We start from the raw sequence: 20,399 nt of genomic DNA, 5'->3' as shown, positions 1-20,399 counted from the left end.
GTTTCTTTGACCGAACTTATACTGCCTGTGTCTCTCCTGACCCTTCAGTCTAATGACCCTGCTGTACCATCAAGGTAAAATTCGTGAGGTATCACAAAACTATAAAAAAGAAAGTCGGGCTTCCCTGGTGGCGCAGTGGTTGAGAGTCCGCCTGCCGATGCAGGGGACATGGGTTCGTGCCCCGGTCTGGGAAGATCCCACATGCCGCGGAGCGGCTGGGCCCATGAGCCATGGCCGCTGAGCCTGCGCGTCCGGAGCCTGTGCTCCGCAACGGGAGAGGCCACAACAGTGAGAGGCCCGCGTACCGCAAAAAAAAAAAAAAAAAAAAAAGAAAGAAAGCCTATCGATATTATGTGTCCATTTGTAATGAAACTTGAGCTTTTTAATCTATTAGTTTGAGTTCAGTAAGTGCTCAAAAGTCTTTCCAGGCATGGATATGGCCTAAGTTGTTCTATTTCTTGATTCCTGACAAGTTACTGGAAGGCATTGTAATTCTGTTGCTATAAGGAGAACAGAAGTTGTGATCTCACTGCCTGAGAGAATTTGCAAGGCGTACGTGATATTTAGGCCAGATGATTATGTAAGGCAGAAAGAAAAGCCAAATGACAGTCTATCCTTGTGGCTCTGTGCCGGCCAGTGCCTCCAAAACAGGAAGTGGAGATCTGTGAGTCATTCAAGGGAGGGTGGTGGTGAAAAAGAGGGGAGAAGTCCTTCCAGAGCAGTCATGCTCTAAACAGCCACAGCTGCTTCCCCAACATCATCGGGGCTAATTACCAGCAGGCAATTGGGGGGTTTTCTGGGCCCGACTACCTGGTTTGAGCTGGGGGTAGCAGCACCGCCAGCGTGTGACAGGCCGGAGTCTGCCTTGTACGTTGTCAGGGGACAGTGGCTTGGGCACAAGGCGAGCAGGGGCTCTGGGGCCACACTCCCTTCCTTAGCTTGGTGGTCTTGGGCGGATGATGCAGCCTGTGGCTGGGCTCTCTTCATGCTAGCGTCTCCCACACTTGCCAGCTTACAAGTGTACCTGGGGTGCTTTATCAGCTGTATGAATTCTCAGACTCCACTGGAGATTTTGATTCAGTAGATCTGGGATGGGGGCTGGGAATTTGTACAATTATCAGGCAACTCAGGTGATTATGATCATGCTAATTGGGGATACTGCTTTATGCGTCATGAATGGTGCCTCTACTGGGCAACGTTCAGAACCAAAAGAGTTCAGGTGAGCCTTGAACTTGCACTTGAATATCACCACCCACATGGAAAGGTGAGAGGGACTTGAAGATGTGCTTACGGACAGCATGGAGTCTGCTGCCTATTTACTTTCTTACCTGTGGCCACGATTCATAGGGATGTCTTCAAGTCCCCAGGAAAGTTTGTTGTTATAAGTGTTCCGTTGTCGGCAGTGGAGGCTTAGTAAATGTTTACTGGTGATGGCAGTGGCAAGTCATTGCCCTGCAGACTTTACTTTGTCCCTTTTGTAGAAAGCCCTATGCTGAAAGTGAACCCAGAAACTTTGTGGAAATCAGGGGCCTGAGGACACCTAGGAATTTGGGGAGCCTGGTTGGTGGATAGTTTCCAAATCCAACACCTGCTGTTGGGGAGGACTCCCTTTTCTTAACCTAGTAACTCATGAGCTCTTAGGAAGCAGGAGATAGGGCATTAGGAATGTGGAGCAGGAAGCGTATACTTATTGGTAAAATAGAATTATGTGTGCTAATGAGTTTTGGAAATTACCCTAATCGTATTTGGTGCTGATGCATGTTTTTCTTCTTTACTGAAATTTCAACTCAAGAAACATTAGTGAGGAATCAGTCACAGCCGAAGAGCTGTGCAAGGATTTGCAAGGATACAAGAGTAAATCATTCAATAAAGACGCAGACGTAGAGAATGGACTTGAGGACACGGGGAGGGGGAAGGGTAAGCTGGGACAAAGAGAGTGGCATGGACATATATACACTACCAAATGTAAAATAGATAGCTAGTGGGAAGCAGCCACATAGCACAGGGAGATCAGCTCGGTGCTTTGTGTCCACCTAGAGGGGTGGGATAGGGAGGGTGGGAGGGAGACGCAAGAGGGAGGAGATATGGGGATATATGTATATGTATAGCTGATTCACTTTGTTATAAAGCAGAAACTAACACACCATTGTAAAGCCATTGTACTCCAATAAAGATGTTAAAAAAAAAGCACCCCTATGAACTTAAAAAAAAAAAAGAGTAAATCATTCAAATCCTTGCTATCAAGCCTGATAGAAAAAGCAGACATCCCAACACCTACTATACTAGAGGCAGGAGATGAGTCCCAAATAGATGGGAATAAAAAGAAAGGCGTGATTCATTCTCAGAGTGTTTTTTTTTTTTAAACATCTTTATTGGAGTATAATTGCTTTACAATGGTGTGTTAGTTTCTGCTTTATAACAAAGTGAAACAGTTACACATATACATATGTTTCCATATCTCTTCCCTGTTGCGTCTCCCTCCCTCCCGCCCTCCCTATCCCACCCCTCTAGGTGGTCACAAAGCACCGAGCTGATCTCCCTGTGCTATGCGGCTGCTTCCCGCTAGCTATCTATTTTACGTTTGGTAGTGTATATATGTCCATGCCACTCTCTCACTTGGTCACAGCTTACCCTTCCCCCTCCCCATATCCTCAAGTCCATGCTCTAGTAGGTCTCTCAGAGTGTTTTTGTTCTTACACTTCCTTTCACTGACAGATTTTGTATTTGGTGGGATAAATAATACTAAAACACATGACAAAAATGACACCTGGTTGCTAGTTTGTTTCTTTGTCCACATCTAGGGAACATATGAGATTTTCCCTTTCCGGCTCTTTCAGGATATTGTTAGACTAGATGAACTCATGGTGATCTGTACTCCATGCTTCTCATTCATTTCACAGGAACTTTGGTATCAGTAGCGAACTGGAGGGAATGTAAATCACGTGAGTTCCGTTTTAGGTACCCCATGTGATTGCGTGGAGCCTTTTTGCAGACTTAGTGCATTAACTCTTGTAGGCATTTGGCCTCCATGTGACTGCTAAACCCTTTCCACAGCTGGGCTTTATTTGCCCATTTGAAAATCACCGATTAGATCAACTTTAAGACACATATACTCCAGGTAGTTATACGTGCAGCAACTTCTCCCAGCTAAAGAGGATTTACCGGATAGCCATCTGCAGCCAGAACTTGGAGAGATCCCTCACCCAGTGTCATCTGGCATTAACACTGCTGGTTCCAACTGGAGTTCCATGACGGTGGGAGCCGTCAGACCATAAATCCCACACGGGCAAGGACTTTTATCCAGTGTTGCATCTCCAGTGTCTAGAAAAGTGTTGATCTCATAGCAGGTGCTCAACAAATACGAATAAATGAATGAACGAATCCCCCAAGCAAGGATCTGATAGACATTTTCTTTTCTATTCCAGTTCATATCAGGTGTTAGTGCTTCCTCTGGCCCTCCAAAGCACATTTGTTTGTGATTCTGAAGAGGCTACCTCATTCTTTAGCAATGCTTCTGGTGCTGATGGATATGTGACGGCAGAACTGCTGGCCAAGGATGTTCCCGATGATGCCATGGAGATATCTATCGGAGACAGGCTGTACTATGGGAAATATTATAATGCACCCTTGAAAATAGGGAATGATTACTGCATTATATTACGAATCACAAGTGAATGGAATAAGGTATATTTCTTTAAAAACTCTTGTGAATTCTATATTTTCCTCTTCATGTGAAAGTTAAATATTTGCACATTTGTTTTCCCAATATTTGAGATGAACACTGCTTGTAAGAACAATAAGAATGTGTTGAATCTTTTCACTTTATAAAGGATGAGCAGGTGAAACCTTTTTGGAGGTTGATATTCTGAACTTGCTGGGGGACCTGTTTGGACTGAACTAGTTTGGGTTCTTCTTTAAGAAGCTTCAAGAATGCCCTCATCCTATTGCACTGCTGAAGCCTGAGTTGGAGAGGAACATCTAGATCTTTCTGTCACTTCCCCATACTCCTGCCAGACTGCTGCCTCTCCTCATTCTCCAGGAAGCCAGCAGGAGGGGCAGATTAAGTTCAGCACTATTTTCTGGCTCTATTTTCTGCTTCCGTTATTTCCTTGGCTATTGCGTAAGCCTCACTCTCGTCTCTCCGTCCTTAGAAAGGCTATGTTTTTCCAATGCTGGTTCTTTCTTGAGACATACAACGATATATTCATTACAGAATGAATAGATGGGGACTTCCCTGGCAGTCCAGTGGTTAAGACTCCGTGCTTCCAATGCAGGGGGGCGCGGGTTTGATCCCTGGTCAGGGAACTGAGATCCCATCTACCATGCAGTGTGGCCAAAAAAAAAAAAAAGAATAGATAAATATAATGAGCTAGACATAGCAAGAGCTGGATGGGTCAGTCAGGGGTGGAAGATCTAGAAGAAACATTGTGATGGTTGCCCTAGGAGGACTCAAGGTTTGGTATCAATTCATATCGGTTGGTAATGGAAACTAGAAAAAATAATATTAATAGAAACATCTCTTGACTGATGAATTTGAGCCATCTTGTGTGTAAGGTTCATCACATATTTAAAACTGAAACACGCAATTAAATTCTGTATAGGACACAAGTTACATGTGCCATTATCATGCTTGATATAAAACTAAGAACATGTCCAAGTAGCAAAAAGTTCTGGTGGTGTTTTGTGGCAATTAAGAATTGGAAGACTAAAGTCCAGAATATATTGCCCTGAATTTGTTCCAAAGGTGTTTATGACTTAGACAAGGCCTCCTTGCTGGAAGATTACCCAGAGATCCTGACTTGGTGTTTCTAGCCATAGACAACATGGGCAGTACCATATGTGTGCAACTTAGAGATTGCTCAGAGAGCTGCTGTCTCAGATTGAGACTTTGGTCTGGGAGGGTGTGTTAGTTGTCTTGGGCTGCCATTTCAAAATACCATAGACTGCGTGGCTTAAACAACAGACATTTATTTCTCATAGTTCTGGAGATGGGAAAGTCCAAGATTAAGGTGCAGGCTACTTTGGTTCCCCGGGGAGGACCCTTTTCCTGGCTTGCAGACAGCTGCCTTCTTGCTGTGTCCTCATGTGGTGGGGACTGAGTGAGCTCTGATCAGTCTTCCTCATCTTATGGACCCTGATCCCATCATGTGGGCCCTACCCTCATGACCTCATCTAAACCTAATTACATTCCAAAGGCCCTACCTCCAAATAACATCACATTGGGGGTTAGGGCTTCAATATGGATCAATATCAATTTGGGGCACAAAGGGAATGAAGTGGGAGATTACGATAAGAATTCTAGTTTATAGGGAACTTTCCTGTGATGTCATTGATGCCTCTTTTTCATACAGCTAAGTGGAACACGTGCTTGTTCTTTGAAATAATTTATATTTGGACTCACATATTTGAATTGCTATTATTTCCCCTGTGGGTTTCAAATATATTAGTGTTGCAGACATATTAACATCAGTAGTGATTTATTTATTTATTTTTCTTTTTAAAACAGCTTTACTGAGATGCGATTCATATAATTCTAAAGTGTACAAATTCAATGGTTTTTAATATATTTACAAGATGGTGGTAATGCAACAATCACCATCTAATACTCAGACATTTAGCAGTGATAATTTTTAATATTTATTTTTAATTGTGGTAAAATACACATAAAATTTACCATCTTAACAATTTTTAAACTAACAATTTGGTAGTGTCGAGTACACTTACACTGTTAAGAAACCAATCTTCAGAACTTTTCATCTTGCAAGACTGAAACTCTGTACCCATTAAACAACTCCCCATTCCTCCTCTTCTTCCCCAACTCCTGGCAACTACCCTTTTACTTTCTGTCTCTATGAATTTGACTAGTTACCTTGTATAAGTAGACTCATACAGTATTTATCTTTTTGTGATTGTCTTATTTCATTTAGCATAATGTCTTCAAGGGTCACTCATGCTGTAGCATGTTTCAGAATTTCCTTTCTTTTTAAGGCTGAATAATATTCCATTGTACGTATGGATAAACATTTTGTTTATCCATGATCTGTAGATGGACACTTGGGTTGCTTCCATCTTTTGGCAATTGCAAATAATGCTCCTGTGGCCATGGGTGTTCAAATATCTCTTTGAGTCTCTGCTTTCACTTCTTTTGGGTATACACCCTCAAGTGGAATTGTTGGATCGTTTGGTAATTTTATTAATTCTTTTTGAAGATCCCCATACAGTTTTCCATAGCCACTGCACCATTTTACACTCCCACCGACAGTGCACAAGCGTTCCATTTTCTCCACATCCTCCCCAACAATCGCTGTTTTCTGTTTTAATGATGGCCTTCCTAATGGATGTGTGGTGGCTTCACATTGTGGTTTTGGTTTGCATTTCCATAATGATTTATGATGTTGAGCTTGTTTTCAGGTACTTTTGACAATTTGTATATCTTCTTTGGAGAAATGGTTATTCAAGTCCTTTGTCCATCTTTGAAGTGATTTATTTCTTTGTTGTTGAGTTTTAGGAGCTTGCTATATATTCTGGATATGTGATTTACAAATATTTTCTCCCATTATGTGAGTTGCCTTTTTACTCTGTTGATAGTGTCCTTTGATGCACAAAAGTTCTTAATTTTGATGAAATCCAATTTGCCTATTTTTTCTTTTGTCGCCTATGCTTTTGGTGTCATATCTAAGAAATCATTGCCAAATGTAATTTCCCAAAGCTTTTCCTTTGTGTTTTCTTCTAAGAGTTTTAAGTCTTATATTTAGGCTTGATCCATTTTGAGTTAATTTTTGTATATGGTGTTAGGTAATGGTCCTACTTCATTCTTTTGCATGTGGTTATCCAGTTTTCCCAGCACCATTTTTTGAAGATTTCCTTTGCCCATTGAATGGTCTAGGTACTCTTGTCAAAAGTCATTTGAGGGGGGCTTCCCTGGTGGCACAGTGGTTGAGAGTCCACCTGCCGATGCGGGGGACGCGGGTTCGTGCCCCCATCCGGGAAGATCCCACATGCCGCGGAGCGGCTGGGCCCGTGAGCCATGGCCGCTGAGCCAGTGCGTCCGGAGCCTGTGCTCCACAACAGGAGAGGCCACAGTGGTGTGAGGCCTGCGTACCGAAAAAGAAAAGTCATTTGAGGGAATTCCCTGGCGGTCCAGTAATTAGGACTCCACGCTTCCACTGCAGGGGGCATGGGTTCGATCCCTGGTCGGGGAACTAAGATCCTGCGTGCTGTGAGGCACAGCCAAAAAAAAAAGTCATTTGATATATATGCAAGAGTTTATTTCTGGGCTCCCTATACTATTCCATTGGTTTGTATGTCTGTCTTTAGACCAGTACCACACTTTTTATTATTATTATTACTTTTTATTGGAGTATAGTTGATTTACAATGTTGTGTTAGTTTCTGCTGTACAGCAAAGTGAATCAGTTACACATATACATATATCCACTCCTTTTTCGGTTCCTTTCCCATATAGGTCATTACAGAGTATTGAGTAGAGTTCCCTGTGCTATATACTAGATTCTTAGTACCACACCATTTTGATTACTGTAGCTTTGTAAATCAGGAAGTGTGAGTTTTCCAGTTCCCCTTTTTGTTTTTCCTTCTGTATATCTATCCCAATAAACATCATTACCATGTTCCCAGTTGTCAAGACAGAAATCTAGGAATACTTCTTGTCTCCTCCCTTTTTTCTTATCTTCTTGTGCAGTCCATCATTAAATTGTGTCAATTCTATCACATTAATGCCATTTAAGATCATCCTTTCCTCTCTTTCATTAACACTGTTTAGCTTTTGACATCTCTTGTCTGAACATCAATTTTCTAACTCATTTTCTTGTCTCTTATTCTACCTATCTCCTTGCTCCATACTACTGCCATCATGTATTTCATAAAATGCACATCTGATCAAGGCACTCCATTTTAATGAACTCCCTTCTTCACCTTGCCATTTCAATTTCTCTCTTTTAATACACTCAGTTCCCTAGTAACTGCCTTGCTGTCTGAGGTCCTTTTTCTTCCTCAGTGTCTTGAACTATACCCTTCACTGGTTACTCTTGCATATTATCTTTTATTTTAATTAATTAATTATTTAATTAACATCTTTATTGGAGTATAATTGCTTTACAATGGTGTGTTAGTTTCTGGTTTATAACAAAGTGAATCAGTTTTACATATACATATATCCCCATATCTCCTCCTTCTTGTGTATCCCTCCCACCCTCCCTATTCCACCCCTCTAGGTGGTCACAAAGCACCAAGCTAATCTCCCTGTGCTATGTGGCTGCTTCCCACTAGCTCTGTTTTACATTTGGTAGTGTATATATGACCATGCCACTCTCTCACTTTGTCCCAGTTTACCGTTTCCCCTCCCTGTGTCCTCAAGTCCATTCTCTATGTCTGCGTCTTTTTTCATGTCCTGCACCTAGGTTCTTCAGAACCTTTTTTTTTTTGTTTTTTTAGATTCCATATATATGTGTTAGCATACAGTATTTGTTTTTCTCTTTCTGACTTACTTCACTCTGTATGACAGCTCCATCCACCTCACTACAAATAACTCAATTTCGTTGCTTTTTATGGCTGAGTAATATTCCATTGTATATATGTGCCACATCTTCGTTATCCATTCATCGGTCAATGGACACTTAGGTTGTTTCCATGTCCTGGCTATTGTAAATAGAGCTGCAGTGAACATTGTGGTACATGACTCTTTTTGAATTATGGTATTTTCAGGGTATATGCCCAGTAGTGGGATTGCTAGGTCATATATGATAGTTCTATTTTAGTTTTTTAAGGAAACTCCATACTGTTCTCTATAGTGGCTGTATCAATTTACATTCCCACCAACAGTGCAAGAGGGTTCCCTTTTCTCCACACCCTCTCCAGCATTTATTGTTTGTAGATTTTTTGATGATGGCCATTATGACCAGTGTGAGGTGATACTTCATTGTAGTTTTAATTTGCATTTCTCTAATGATTAGAGATGTTGAGCATCCTTTCATGTGTTTGTTGGCAATCTGTATATCTTCTTTGGAGAAATGTCTATTTAGGTCTTCTGCCCATTTTTGGATTGGGTTGTTTGATTTTTGATATTGAGTTGCATGAGCTTCTTGTAAATTTTGGAGATTAATCCTTTGTCAGTTGTTTCATTTGCAAATATTTTCTCCCATTCTGAGGGTTGTCTTTTTGTCTTATTTATGTTTTCTTTTGCTATGCAAAAGCTTTTAAGTTTCATTAGGTCCCATTTGTTTATTTTTGTTTTTATTTTCATTTCTCTAGGAGGTGGGTCAAAAAGGATCTTGCTGTGATTTATGTCATAGAGTGTTCTGCCTATGTTTTCCTCTAAGAGTCTTATAGTGTTTGACCTTACATTTAGGTCTTTAATACACTTTGAGTTTATTTTTGTGTATGGTATTAGGAAGTGTTCTAATTTCATTCTTTTACATGTAACTGTCCAGTTTTCCCAGCACCACTTATTGAAGAGGCTGTCTTTTCTCCACTGTATATTCTTGCCTCCTTTATCAAAGATAAGGTGACCATATGTGCGTGGGTTTATCTCTGGGCTTTCTATCCTGTTCCATTGATCTGTCTTTCTGTTTTTGTGCCAGTACCATACTGTCTTGATTACTGTAGCTTTGTAGTACGGTCTAAAGTCAGGCAGCCTGATTCTTCCAGCTCCGTTTTTATTTCTCAAGATTGCTTTGCTATTCGGGTTTTTTTTGTGTTTCCATACAAATTGTGAAATTTTTTGTTCTAGTTCTGTGAAAAATGCCATTGGTAGTTTGATAGGGATTGCATTGAATCTGTAGATTGCTTTGGGTAGTATAGTCATTTTCACAATGTTGATTCTTCCAATCCAAGAACACGGTATATCTCTCCATCTGTTTGTATCATCTTTAATTTCTTTCATCAGTGTCTTATAGTTTTCTGCATACAGGTCTTTTGTCTCCTTAGGGAGGTTTATTCCTAGGTGTTTTATTCTTTTTGTTGCAGTGGTAAATGGGAGTGTTTCCTTAATTTCTCCTTCAGATTTTTCATCATTAGTGTATAGGAATTGCATGTTATCTTTTATTAAATGCACTTGATGCACTAAGCATCAAGGCAAAGTTTAGTCACATTCAAAACCTTGTGGACATTTTAAGCTTTTCCCAGAATTTATCAGTGTAAATATAGTTTTTCAATTTTTAATAAAATAAACCCAGAATGACTAAGCTTGTCACTTGAAAGAGAATTACTTAATGAAGTTGAAGGAATCTTTCTTTAACCTCTACTATTTGGTTTCCTCTGGGGAATTTTTTGCTGACTTGTATCATAAATCAATGGTAATCCTAGCATTCCTAACAGACAAATATGCCTATAATATCAGCAGGGGAGAAGAAGAGAAGGTATTTCATTCCAATGAGTTTGTGGGTTGCTTCTACCACGGATGAGCTTTCATACATGTTCCTTTAGCTTTCTTCCTGGTTCTTGGCTATGTTTTGGGTAACTGAGTTTGCCTGGGAAATATCATCTAGAGAAGTGAAGTATTTGTATATACCAGGCCGTCTCATAGCCTTGCACATAACATGCATTACTACTTCTTGCTGAACCTGGATGTGACCCCAGAATCCTTTTCAACATACTGTAGTTCTCCAGGCAGTCAGTGCCAGTTGCTGAGAGCTGGCAAGGGGCATGGAACTTACCACCATCCCTGCTCTTTCCTCATAGCATGTGCTTCCTGAGATACATTGGAAAGCTTTAGGGTCATCCATTCCTAAGATCACTTCTGTCTCTGCTGCCCACGCCAGTCCTTTTGAACACTTGGTGATCATAAGGCTAAATTGTAAGATGTTAGAGCTAGAAGAGATTTTAAAGATCGTTTGGTCCAAAATAAGAGATAAAACCCTGCAACTTGGAGGGCTAAAGTGTGTTATTTAAACTGAAATCACATGCCACCCAATTATATGTGTTGCTGTGTTTTCCTTTATAGGTGAGAAGAAGCTCCTGTGCAGTTTGGGCTCAGGTAAAAGGTAAAACCATTTTCTGCCTAAGACTGTTCTCCTTATTTCTCCTCTGTCCACTCTGCAGCATCAAGTGTATGTTAATGAGATTTCTTTTTAAATTGTCACAGGTGACAAAAACACATCTCAGACTAGCCTACAAAAAACCCTAGCTGAAAAGGATGAGGGGTGGGAACTTATGGAATTAGAACCAGAGTGGCATCACCAGGCCTCCAGAAACTGGGACTTGGGACTCAACACCAGAAGTAGGACTGTCCCTTTCTATCTGTCTCTATCTCCTCTCTAAGTGTGAGTTGGCCTCATTTTCTTCTACTATAAGCTACGTGGTGGTGGTGGTTGGGGGGGAACCAGCTGCCCCAGCTTAGCCACTTCAGTGGGAACAGACAGTTTTTCAATTCAGGGAGTCTCTTCTCCTAGCTAAGTGACTCTCCATTGGATGAATCACTATTAAGAGGAGATAGGGTAGTATGATTAGCCTACCTTGGGTTTGGGGCTTACTGGTATGGCTGGTTGGGGGCAGATCAATGTGATCAGCAACCTCACCAGGGTTGCATTGAGAGGGGGACATGATCCCCATCAGGAAGAGGCACAGAAAACCATGTTGGCAGACCAAAACAAAGAGCCACCAGGAGCCCACTACTTTCAACCATTTGGCTACTTAGCATGTGCACACACATACACATACACTGTTTAGAAAAGCACCCTCCATTAAGAAAGTGAAATTATCCTCCATACAACCAAAACTGGAACCCAAGGAGAAGACAGCTCAAAGGTGGGTCTCTTACTGAATCCAGCTCCAAGACCAGGGTTCCTGGGGGTGATCCGTCTCTCTTGATCCAATTAATCTAGATGTGCTTCTCATGATCTGTTAGCAATCTATGATTAATGGCAAACTTAACCATTCTCAAACCACAGTATATAATATGAAAGGGAAAGGTGGATAATCACAATCAGTACGTTCATTTAGAAAGGAAGAAAAGATAAAGAACCGTGCAGTGGCCAGGGGGCCCATAACAAGGACCACATCCTGCTGGACAGGAAAGGCAAGCACCTCCTGCCCTGGCAGCAGAATGGGTCACTTGGTCAGTTAGTTTGGCTGCCTCGGGCTCTGCCTGATGGGAGAGCAGCCTTGTCCCTTTCCTCCAGAGCCTTCCCTAAGAGAGGCAGAGAGAAGGAGCCCCACTGAGTGCCTACAACTTAAACCGTCTGCTTCATGGGGGCAGTTATCTGGGTGGCGGAGTTGCCTCAGGGGTTGAGCAATCGCAGGTCCTTGTTTGCCAGGCTGGGATTCCCCTGGCAGTACATTTCTTTAAACCAGCCGGCAGCCAGCCACTGGATTTGATTCATAAGAATTCCATTAGTTTGTAGCTAATACCAGAAATCTTGTCAAGTTTATGACCTTTTGAGTCTGGAACTTTTCCTTGTGGTTCACGAATCCTAGCAACAGCCTGAGGAATTCTGCTCTTAGCCCAGAGTATCGGTTTAACTCCTTACATCCTGTCCTTCACCTCAGAGCATCATAAAACAATAGGCTGGGGTGCTTCCCAGGAGGGTCCAGTGGATGGTGCCTTACAATTGGGGGGTTTGTTACCCTGTGTGTAGAGGGCACCTAGCAGGAAATGTTTGGGAGGAACCTGGAGAAATAAGCTTCCTTCGTTTTCTGCTTATCCCCTAATCTCATTTCCCATGTCTTTATCTCTACTCACACCAAATTCAACAAGGGTAGGGGGCATGGATTTTCAACTGGGCAAGGCACATTACCTGACTGTCAGCCAGCCTGGATTGAAGATTGCCAGGCCGCAAGGGCCTCTCTCTCTTTTTTCAATTTTCTTGAGAAAATAATTTACATATAACGTCGTGTGAGTTTAAGGTGTACAATGTGATGATTTGATTCACGTACTTATTGCAAAATGATTACCGCAGTAAGGTTAGTTAATACCTCCATTACCTCACATAATCACCATATATATATGTAATTTATGTATATAGGTGTATGTGTATATTTATATATATAATTTGTGTATATGTATGTGTGAATATTTAAGATCTACTCTCCTAATATCTTTCAAGTGTGCAGTACAGTACTGTTAACTACAGTCAACATGCTGTACATTAGAATATGTCCCAGAACTTAATTATCTTACAACTGGAAGTTTGTACCCTTTGACCATCATCTCCCCGTTTCCCCCACCCCCAGCCCCTGGCAACCACCGTTCTATTCTCTATTTCTATGAATTCAGCTTTTTTAGATTCCATGTATAAGTGAGATCATTCTGTATTTGTCTTTCTCTGTCTGACTTATTTCACTTAGCATCATAAGTGAGGGCCTCTTTTTTCTTTTTTTGCATTTTCTCGCTATATATTTTTAACATCTTTATTGCAGTATAATTGCTTTACAATGGTGTGTTAGTTTCAGCTGTATAACAAAGTGAATCAGCTATACATATACATATATCCCCATATCTCCCCCCTCTTGCGTCTCCCTCCCACCCTCCCTATCCCACCCCTCTAGGTGGTTACAAAGCACCAAGCTGATCTCCCTGTGCTATGCGGCTGCTTCCCGCTAGCTATCTATTTTACATCTGGTAGTGTATATATGTCCATGAGTGAAGACCTCTCTTAACAAAGATGTGCGCTCTTACATTTCTGCGTGCAGATAGACTAAGCCCCCTTTCCTAGAATTGAATGATGGCCACAAAAAACAATCATGCATTCCGACATCTGGAAAATTTTCTGCCAATCCATTCCCTGCAGCTTTAAGGGCGGGATGGAGTTCCTACAGGAAAAGAGGTGCTTTTACCAGAAGAATGGAGATGTGCGAGCATCATGGACAGGCACAGATACAATAGCTTCCAGAATCCACTGCTTTCAGCAGCTGTTCAGTGTGATTAACAGACTCAAACTGGGTAGAAGTAATGGCCAAAGAGCTGGCTACAGTCATTCTACTGTGATTAAGTTAACAGGAAGGATTTTGCTTTGGAAATATCTAAGTGGCTTTTGGCCGCGCGTTTTTCCCTTCATGTTGAAAGAGAGTCTGAACCTTTGAATTCAAGCTACTGGAAAGAGCTGAGATAATAGAAAGCCCAGTTATGTTGAAATTTTGAAGGCAGCTCGAGCGGGTATACGTCTACATACAGAATGGGCTGTGCGCTCACCTGGCAGTCTCCTTTTGCCAAAATTTTGGAGCCTGCCATTTCAGAAAGTAATTTGGAGAGAACTAGAATCCAAATAAGTCCTCAAATTGTTTCAGTTTCACTCATGCCAAGCAACAGCCCCATTCTTGCCTTTGCCCTCTGATGAATTATGCTACTTGCCTTGTGCACATTGTCCCTAAAAGAGCTTTGTGATGGCTCTCAGGGAGCCAGCAGTCGGTTTGATGGGAAGTGCAGAGGCCTGGGCTTCTTTGCCCGAGTCCTGCTACTAATCAGCTGAGTGTCTTAGAAATTATATTTAACTTGGCTGGTTCTCTGTTGCCTTCCTCCAAAATCTCTGCGATCCCTTCCAGCCACAAAGTACTATGATACTGTGCTTTCTTGAGTCACAGAGCAAGGTCATTTGATATACGTGAGATGATGATAAACTGTCATCAGGGAACATCCGTTAGTCATAGGCCTGAAAGCTCTGAGTCATTAGTCACTACTCCTCTTTCCCATTTAGCCCACATTTTGCACTTGGGCAGACCTCTCTGATTGTCATTTCTGTGTTCACTCCCTGAGCAGAGGCCTTTGGATGGCTGGCCAAGCCTCTTTCTCCTCTCCCATCACAGTGTTCAGGTTTCCCTCTTCACTCGAGCCCACACTACCCCCTGACATGTTCCCTCCACAGTTCTCCAGTATTTCTTTTTCTTCTTTCCAAGGCCTCAGTTGGACACCAATGTACCCTTCTGATTGCATCTCTCATTCTTCTCCATTCAAAGTGATGTGGCAGCTCTTCTCTGGATATGGCCCTTGCTTTCTCTCCTTATGTCTTGTGTCTTGTGTCTTATGTCTTGCTCATACGATTATGTACTTACTTCCACCTGGATTGCCCTATAACCTTCCTGTAATTTCTGTTTATTACAACCCCACCTGTTCTTCAAGATTAAAATCAATGCCATCTCCTCCTTGACACTGTTTAAAATTTCCTCAACAGGGCAGGATCTCTCTCCCTCCCTCTCTTTAGCCATTCTGCCACACTTTTGAGTCACTGGTGTACTTGTTTTTTCTTACTAGATTTCATACGCTTGAGAGAGAGCATTTGAAGGCGGGAGCAGTGCCTGGCACACAGTAGGTGCTCAGTCAGAATTTATTGAATTGAGTTGAATGATTACTGGGGAACCAACAGTACAGTCTGGTGAGAAAAGAAGCATAGTGGGTGCAATACTTATCAAATAAGCCAGAGAAGATTAACATCAAGGTATAAGCTTAGTGTGTACATTATCTATGAATATGCTATGTGCATGCATGTATACACATAGACACTCACACTCATTTTATTTTTTTTAACATCTTTATTGGAGTGTAATTACTTTACAATGTTGTGTTAGTTTCTGCTATATAACAAAGTGAATCAGCTATATGTGTACATATATCCCCATATCCCCTCCCTCTTGTGTCTCCCTCCCACCCTCCCTATCCCACCCCTCTAGGTGGTCACAAAGCACTGAGCTGATCTCCCTGTGTGATGCAGCTGCTTCCCACTAGCTAGCTATTTTATACTTGGTAGTGTATATATGTCAATGCTACTCTCTCACTTCGTCCCAGCTTACCCTTCCCCCTCCCCGTGTCCTCAAGTCCATTCTCTATGTCTGCATCTTTATTCCTGTCCTGCACCTAGGTTCTTCAGAACCTTTTTTTTTTTTTTTAAGATTCCATATATATGTGTTAGCATATGGTATTTGTTTTTCTCTTTCTGACTTACTTAACTCTGTATGACAGACTCTAGGTCCATCCACCTCACTACAAATAACTCAATTTCATTTCTTTTTATGGCTGAGTAATATTCCATTGTATATATGTGCCACATCTTCTTTATCCATTCATCTGTCAATGGACACTTAGGTTGTTTCCATGTCCTGGCTATTGTAAACAGACCTGTAATGAACATTGTGGTACATGACTCTTTTTGAAATATGGTTTTCTCAAGGTATATGCCCAGTAGTGGGATTGCTGGGTCGTATGGTATTTCTATTTTTAGTTTTTTAAGGAACCTCCATACTGTTCTCCATAGTGGCTGTATCAATTTACATTCCCACTGACAGTGCAGGAGGGTTCCCTTTTCTCCACACCCTCTCCAGCATTTATTGTTTGTAGATTTTTTTTTTTTTTTTAGCGGTATGCAGGCCTCTCACTGTTGTGGCCTCTCCCGTTGTGGAGCACAGGCTCTAGACACGCAGGCTCAGTGGCCATGGCTCACGGACCTAGCTGCTCTGCGGCATGTGAGATCTTCCCAGACTGGGGCACGAACCCGTGTCCCCTGCATCAGCAGGCGGACTCTCAACCACTGCGCCACCAGGGAAGCCTTGTTTGTAGGTTTTTTGATGATGGCCATTCTGACTGATGTGAGGTGATACCTCATTGTAGTTTTGATTTGCGTTTCTCTAATGATTAGTGATGTTGAACATTCTTTCATGTGTTTGTTGGCAATCTGTATATCTTATTTGGAGAAATGTCTATTTAGATCTTCTGCCAATTTTTGGATTGGGTTGTTTGTTTTTTTGATATTGAACTGCATGAGCTGCTTGTATATTTTGGAGATTAAACCTTTGTCAGTTGCTTCGTTTGCAAATATTTTCTGCCATTCAGAGGGTTGTCTTTTCGTCTTGTTTATGGTTTCCTTTGCTGTGCAAAAACCTTTAAGTTTCATTAGGTCCCATTTGTTTATTTTTGTTTTTATTTCCATTTCTCTAGGAGGTGGGTCAAAAAGGATCTTGCTGTGATTTATGTCAAAGAGTGTTCTTCCTGTGTTTTCCTCTAAGAGTTTGATAGTGTCTGGCCTTACATTTAGGTCTTTAATCCATTTTGAGTTTATTTTTGTATATGATGTTAGGAAGTCACACTCATTTTAAACCTTCATAATAGTGGTAGGAAGAATTCTAATATGGCCTCACAAATTCCTGGTCCTTGGGATACGCCCACTTTCTCTCAGTTATTCATTCAAAGGCCATTCTAGTTGTTGCTGTGAAAGGATTTGAAGATGTAATTAAAGTCCCAAATAGGGAGATTATCTGGATGGACCTGACCTAATCACATTAGCCCTTTAAATCTGTGTCTAGAAGTCAAAGACAGGGGAAATTGGAGATTCCAAGGGAGAGATGGATTTGACATAAGGGTTTCTCCTACTGGCTTTGAAGATGGAGGGGACCACGTGGCAGGGATGCGGGCAGCCTGTAGGAGCTGAGTGGCCCCTGGCTGACGGCCAGTAAGAATATGAGGACCTCAGTCCTACAACTGCAAGGAACTGAATTTAGCCCACAACGTGCATGAGCTTGGAAGCAGATTCTTCCCCACAGCCTCCAGAGGGAAATGCAGCCCTCTCAACATCTTTATTTCAGCCTTGTAAGACCCTGAGCTGAGGACCCAGTCACAGTGTGCCTGAACTTCTGACCCATGGAACTATGAGCTAATAAATGGCTGCTACTGCTAAGTTTATGGTAATTTGTTAAGCTGCAATAGAGAATGAATTCAATAATGTTGTTGACTCATCAGGCTTTACTTATCTCTAAATTAGTTTTCTGCTTTGATCTCCTTTGCCATCTCCTACTCCACAGGGGATTCAAGCAAGGGAACCCTAGAATAGCAGAGAGAAATTTAACACACTAAATAGAAGTCACAGTGCTAATTATTTGTGCCTTTTGGAGAGCAGAATTGTTGCTTTCAGGAAATGACCCTGCTGGTGTAAATTCATGAAAAAATGTCCACAGCCATAGGAAGTCCTCAAGCTGTCACGAAGTCTGAGAGTAGGAATAGGGCCTTTCTAACTGGCTCTTCAACACCTGTGATATTTCCATTAGTGAAAAGGTTCAAGATAAGCCCAGGGAATCCCTATCACTCTTCCTGAGCACTATACCTCTTCAGGGAGCCACCCTACAGAGACTGGTGGAGTTTAAGCCTCATGGATTTACTCGCTTTAAGAATGAATCACTGGGGGCTTCCCTGGTGGCGCAGTGGTTAGGAATCCGCCTGCCAATGCAGGGGACACGGGTTCGAGCCCTGGTCCGGGAAGATCCCACATGCCGCGGAGCAGCTAAGCCCGTGCGCCACAACTATTGAGCCTGCACTCTAGAGCCTGCGAGCCACAGCTGCTGAGCCCGCGTGCCTAGAGCCCGTGCTCCACAGGAGAAGCCACTGCAATGAGATGCCCACGCACCACGGCCAAGAGTAGCCTCCACTCACCATAATTAGAGTATACCCGTGTGCAGCAACGAAGACCAAAAGCAACCAAAAGTAAAAACAAATAAAATTAAAAGAAAAAAACCAATAACTTTAAAGAAAAAAAAAAAAGAATGAATCACTGGGGTGGGATAGGGAGGGTGGGAGGGAGGGAGACGCAAGAGGGAAGAGATATGGGAACATATGTATATGTATAACTGATTCACTTTGTTATAAAGCAGAAACTAACACACCATTGTAAAGCAATTATACCCCAATAAAGATGTTAAAAAAAAAAAAGAATGAATCACTGAGAATCTGGGATATAACACATGGCTCACTCACTTGGGTTTCTAAAAGGATATTCTACAAGTGATTGAGAAGAAAAATAAGTATGGTTTTATGGCATGTGACCATGGAAGGGAAGGTAACCAGAGGATGGCAAAACTCTGAAAAATGTAATTCACATTGGCCAGTTATACATTTTCTCAGTAAGGAATTAATGTGGGAAGTCCCTAAAGAAGCATGTGGTTATACCATGATTGGATTGACTCATGTTCACAGAGTACATATATAATGTAGAAAAAAAGACGTATAACCAGGAACTGTTCTACCAGCAAGAATTGTGCCTGGAGCTACAACCCAAGTCATGTTATACAGAATGAATAAAGATGATTTCCCAGTACATACCTCGAGAGTAAGGAATAGTTGGGTTTCCTGCTAAGGGTGAAAGATGTCCTCTTTGATATTTGAAAACTAGAGAAGAGCTAACTGCTCTCCATACATTAAAGTCTTCTGCCATGGATGAAGCACTAAATTCTAGCAGGCTCATACAATTTGCAAATGAGATGGATAAACCACTGCAAGTGATCTTTGAGGAATCTTGACGAAGAAGTGAAAAGTGGGAAGACAGAGGATGAGCAAAGGGCATGGAACTTTGTGAAAGGGAGGTAGATTTTGCAAAGTGTGCATGATGATAACTTGAAGTCAAGGCCAGGCACGGTCTTTAAGAGATGGCTCTGTGTCCACCTGGGAGAAGAAGCCGTAGTTCCCAGCAGTCAGTATGGTAGCTATGAGCAGATTGGATGAAACTGCTCTTCTTTCTTCTGGCACAGAGTCACTAAATGGTCAGGGAACTGTGGCAAGCACAATGGATTTTGACTTCAGCCAATACTTAACAATGCCCGGTGGACAGTGTGGGGAAATGAGGGCTGGGTGTGAGCTTACTGTGAGCAGTAAGCTCACAGTACTGTGAGCTTACTGTGCTGTTTTAATATCTAGTAATTCAAGTCACTCCTTTAATTTTTTTCTTTATTAATTTCTAATTTAACCAGAACTCCTCCTTCCGTTTTATAATATGGCTTCTTAAAAATTTCAAGGCTTTTTTCTTCTGAATACCAAAAGTAGCCAAATAATGCATGCCATGTTTTTCTAGAAAGTCTCTCTCTTTTTTTTTTAAAGAATCAATTTTATTTATTTTTGGTTGCGTTGGGTCTTCGTTGCTGCACACGGGCTTTCTGTAGTTGTGGCGAGTGGGAGCTACTCTTTGTTGCAGCACGCAGGCTTCTCACTGTGGTGGCTTCTCTTGTTGCGGAGCACGGGCTCTAGGCGCGCGGGCTTCAGTAGTTGTTGCACACAAGCTCAGTAGTTGTGGCTCACGGGCTCTAGAGGGCAGGCTCAGTAGTTGTGGCACACGGGCTTAGTTGCTTCGTGGCATGTGGGATTTTCCCGGACCAGGGATCGAACCCGTGTCCCTTGCATTGGCAGGCGGATTCTTAACCACTGAGCCACCAGGGAAGTCCCTCTAGAAAGTCTCTTGACAACATTTTCTGAGGTAATGATTTGCCAGGCTCTTTAGCAAGAGATACGTTCCATGGCTGCTTTTGCTGGTGCCAGCTCTCCTGTAGAGTCTCCAGTAGAATCAAATTGCTCTCGACCTGGTTGTAGAGATCTGAGCAGTGCCGATCAGTAGAACTCTCTGCAGTGATGGAAAAATTTTAAAGCTGTGTTGTCCAGTATGGTAGCCACTCACCACTTGTGGCTACTGGGCACTTGAAATATGC

General features: G+C 42.0%; 1 protein-coding gene across 15 annotated transcripts in view; it reads left to right on the top strand.

The window, feature by feature from the left end:
- The window catches only part of SUSD1 (sushi domain containing 1), a 140,653-nt gene that overhangs the window by 99,648 nt on the left and 20,606 nt on the right, over positions 1-20,399 (top strand). For 6 of the 15 annotated variants that reach the window (XM_073806408.1, XM_073806406.1, XM_033858398.2 and 3 more), the window contains 2 exons: positions 3,426-3,684; positions 10,957-10,996. In XM_073806408.1, coding sequence (XP_073662509.1) covers positions 3,426-3,684; positions 10,957-10,996 — 299 coding nt within the window. Of the gene's footprint in view, positions 1-3,425; positions 3,685-10,956; positions 10,997-15,198; positions 16,507-16,875; positions 18,504-20,399 lie in introns of those variants that run through there. The other 9 variants (XR_012332631.1, XM_073806411.1, XM_073806412.1 and 6 more) reach the window with 5 other exon arrangements.

Source organism: Tursiops truncatus, chromosome 6 (genome assembly GCF_011762595.2).
Source record: "Tursiops truncatus isolate mTurTru1 chromosome 6, mTurTru1.mat.Y, whole genome shotgun sequence".
In the NCBI taxonomy this organism is placed as follows: Eukaryota; Metazoa; Chordata; class Mammalia; order Artiodactyla; family Delphinidae; genus Tursiops; species Tursiops truncatus.
Note: the sequence above shows the minus strand (reverse complement) of the source record. Positions and strands in the feature narration are given on the sequence as shown.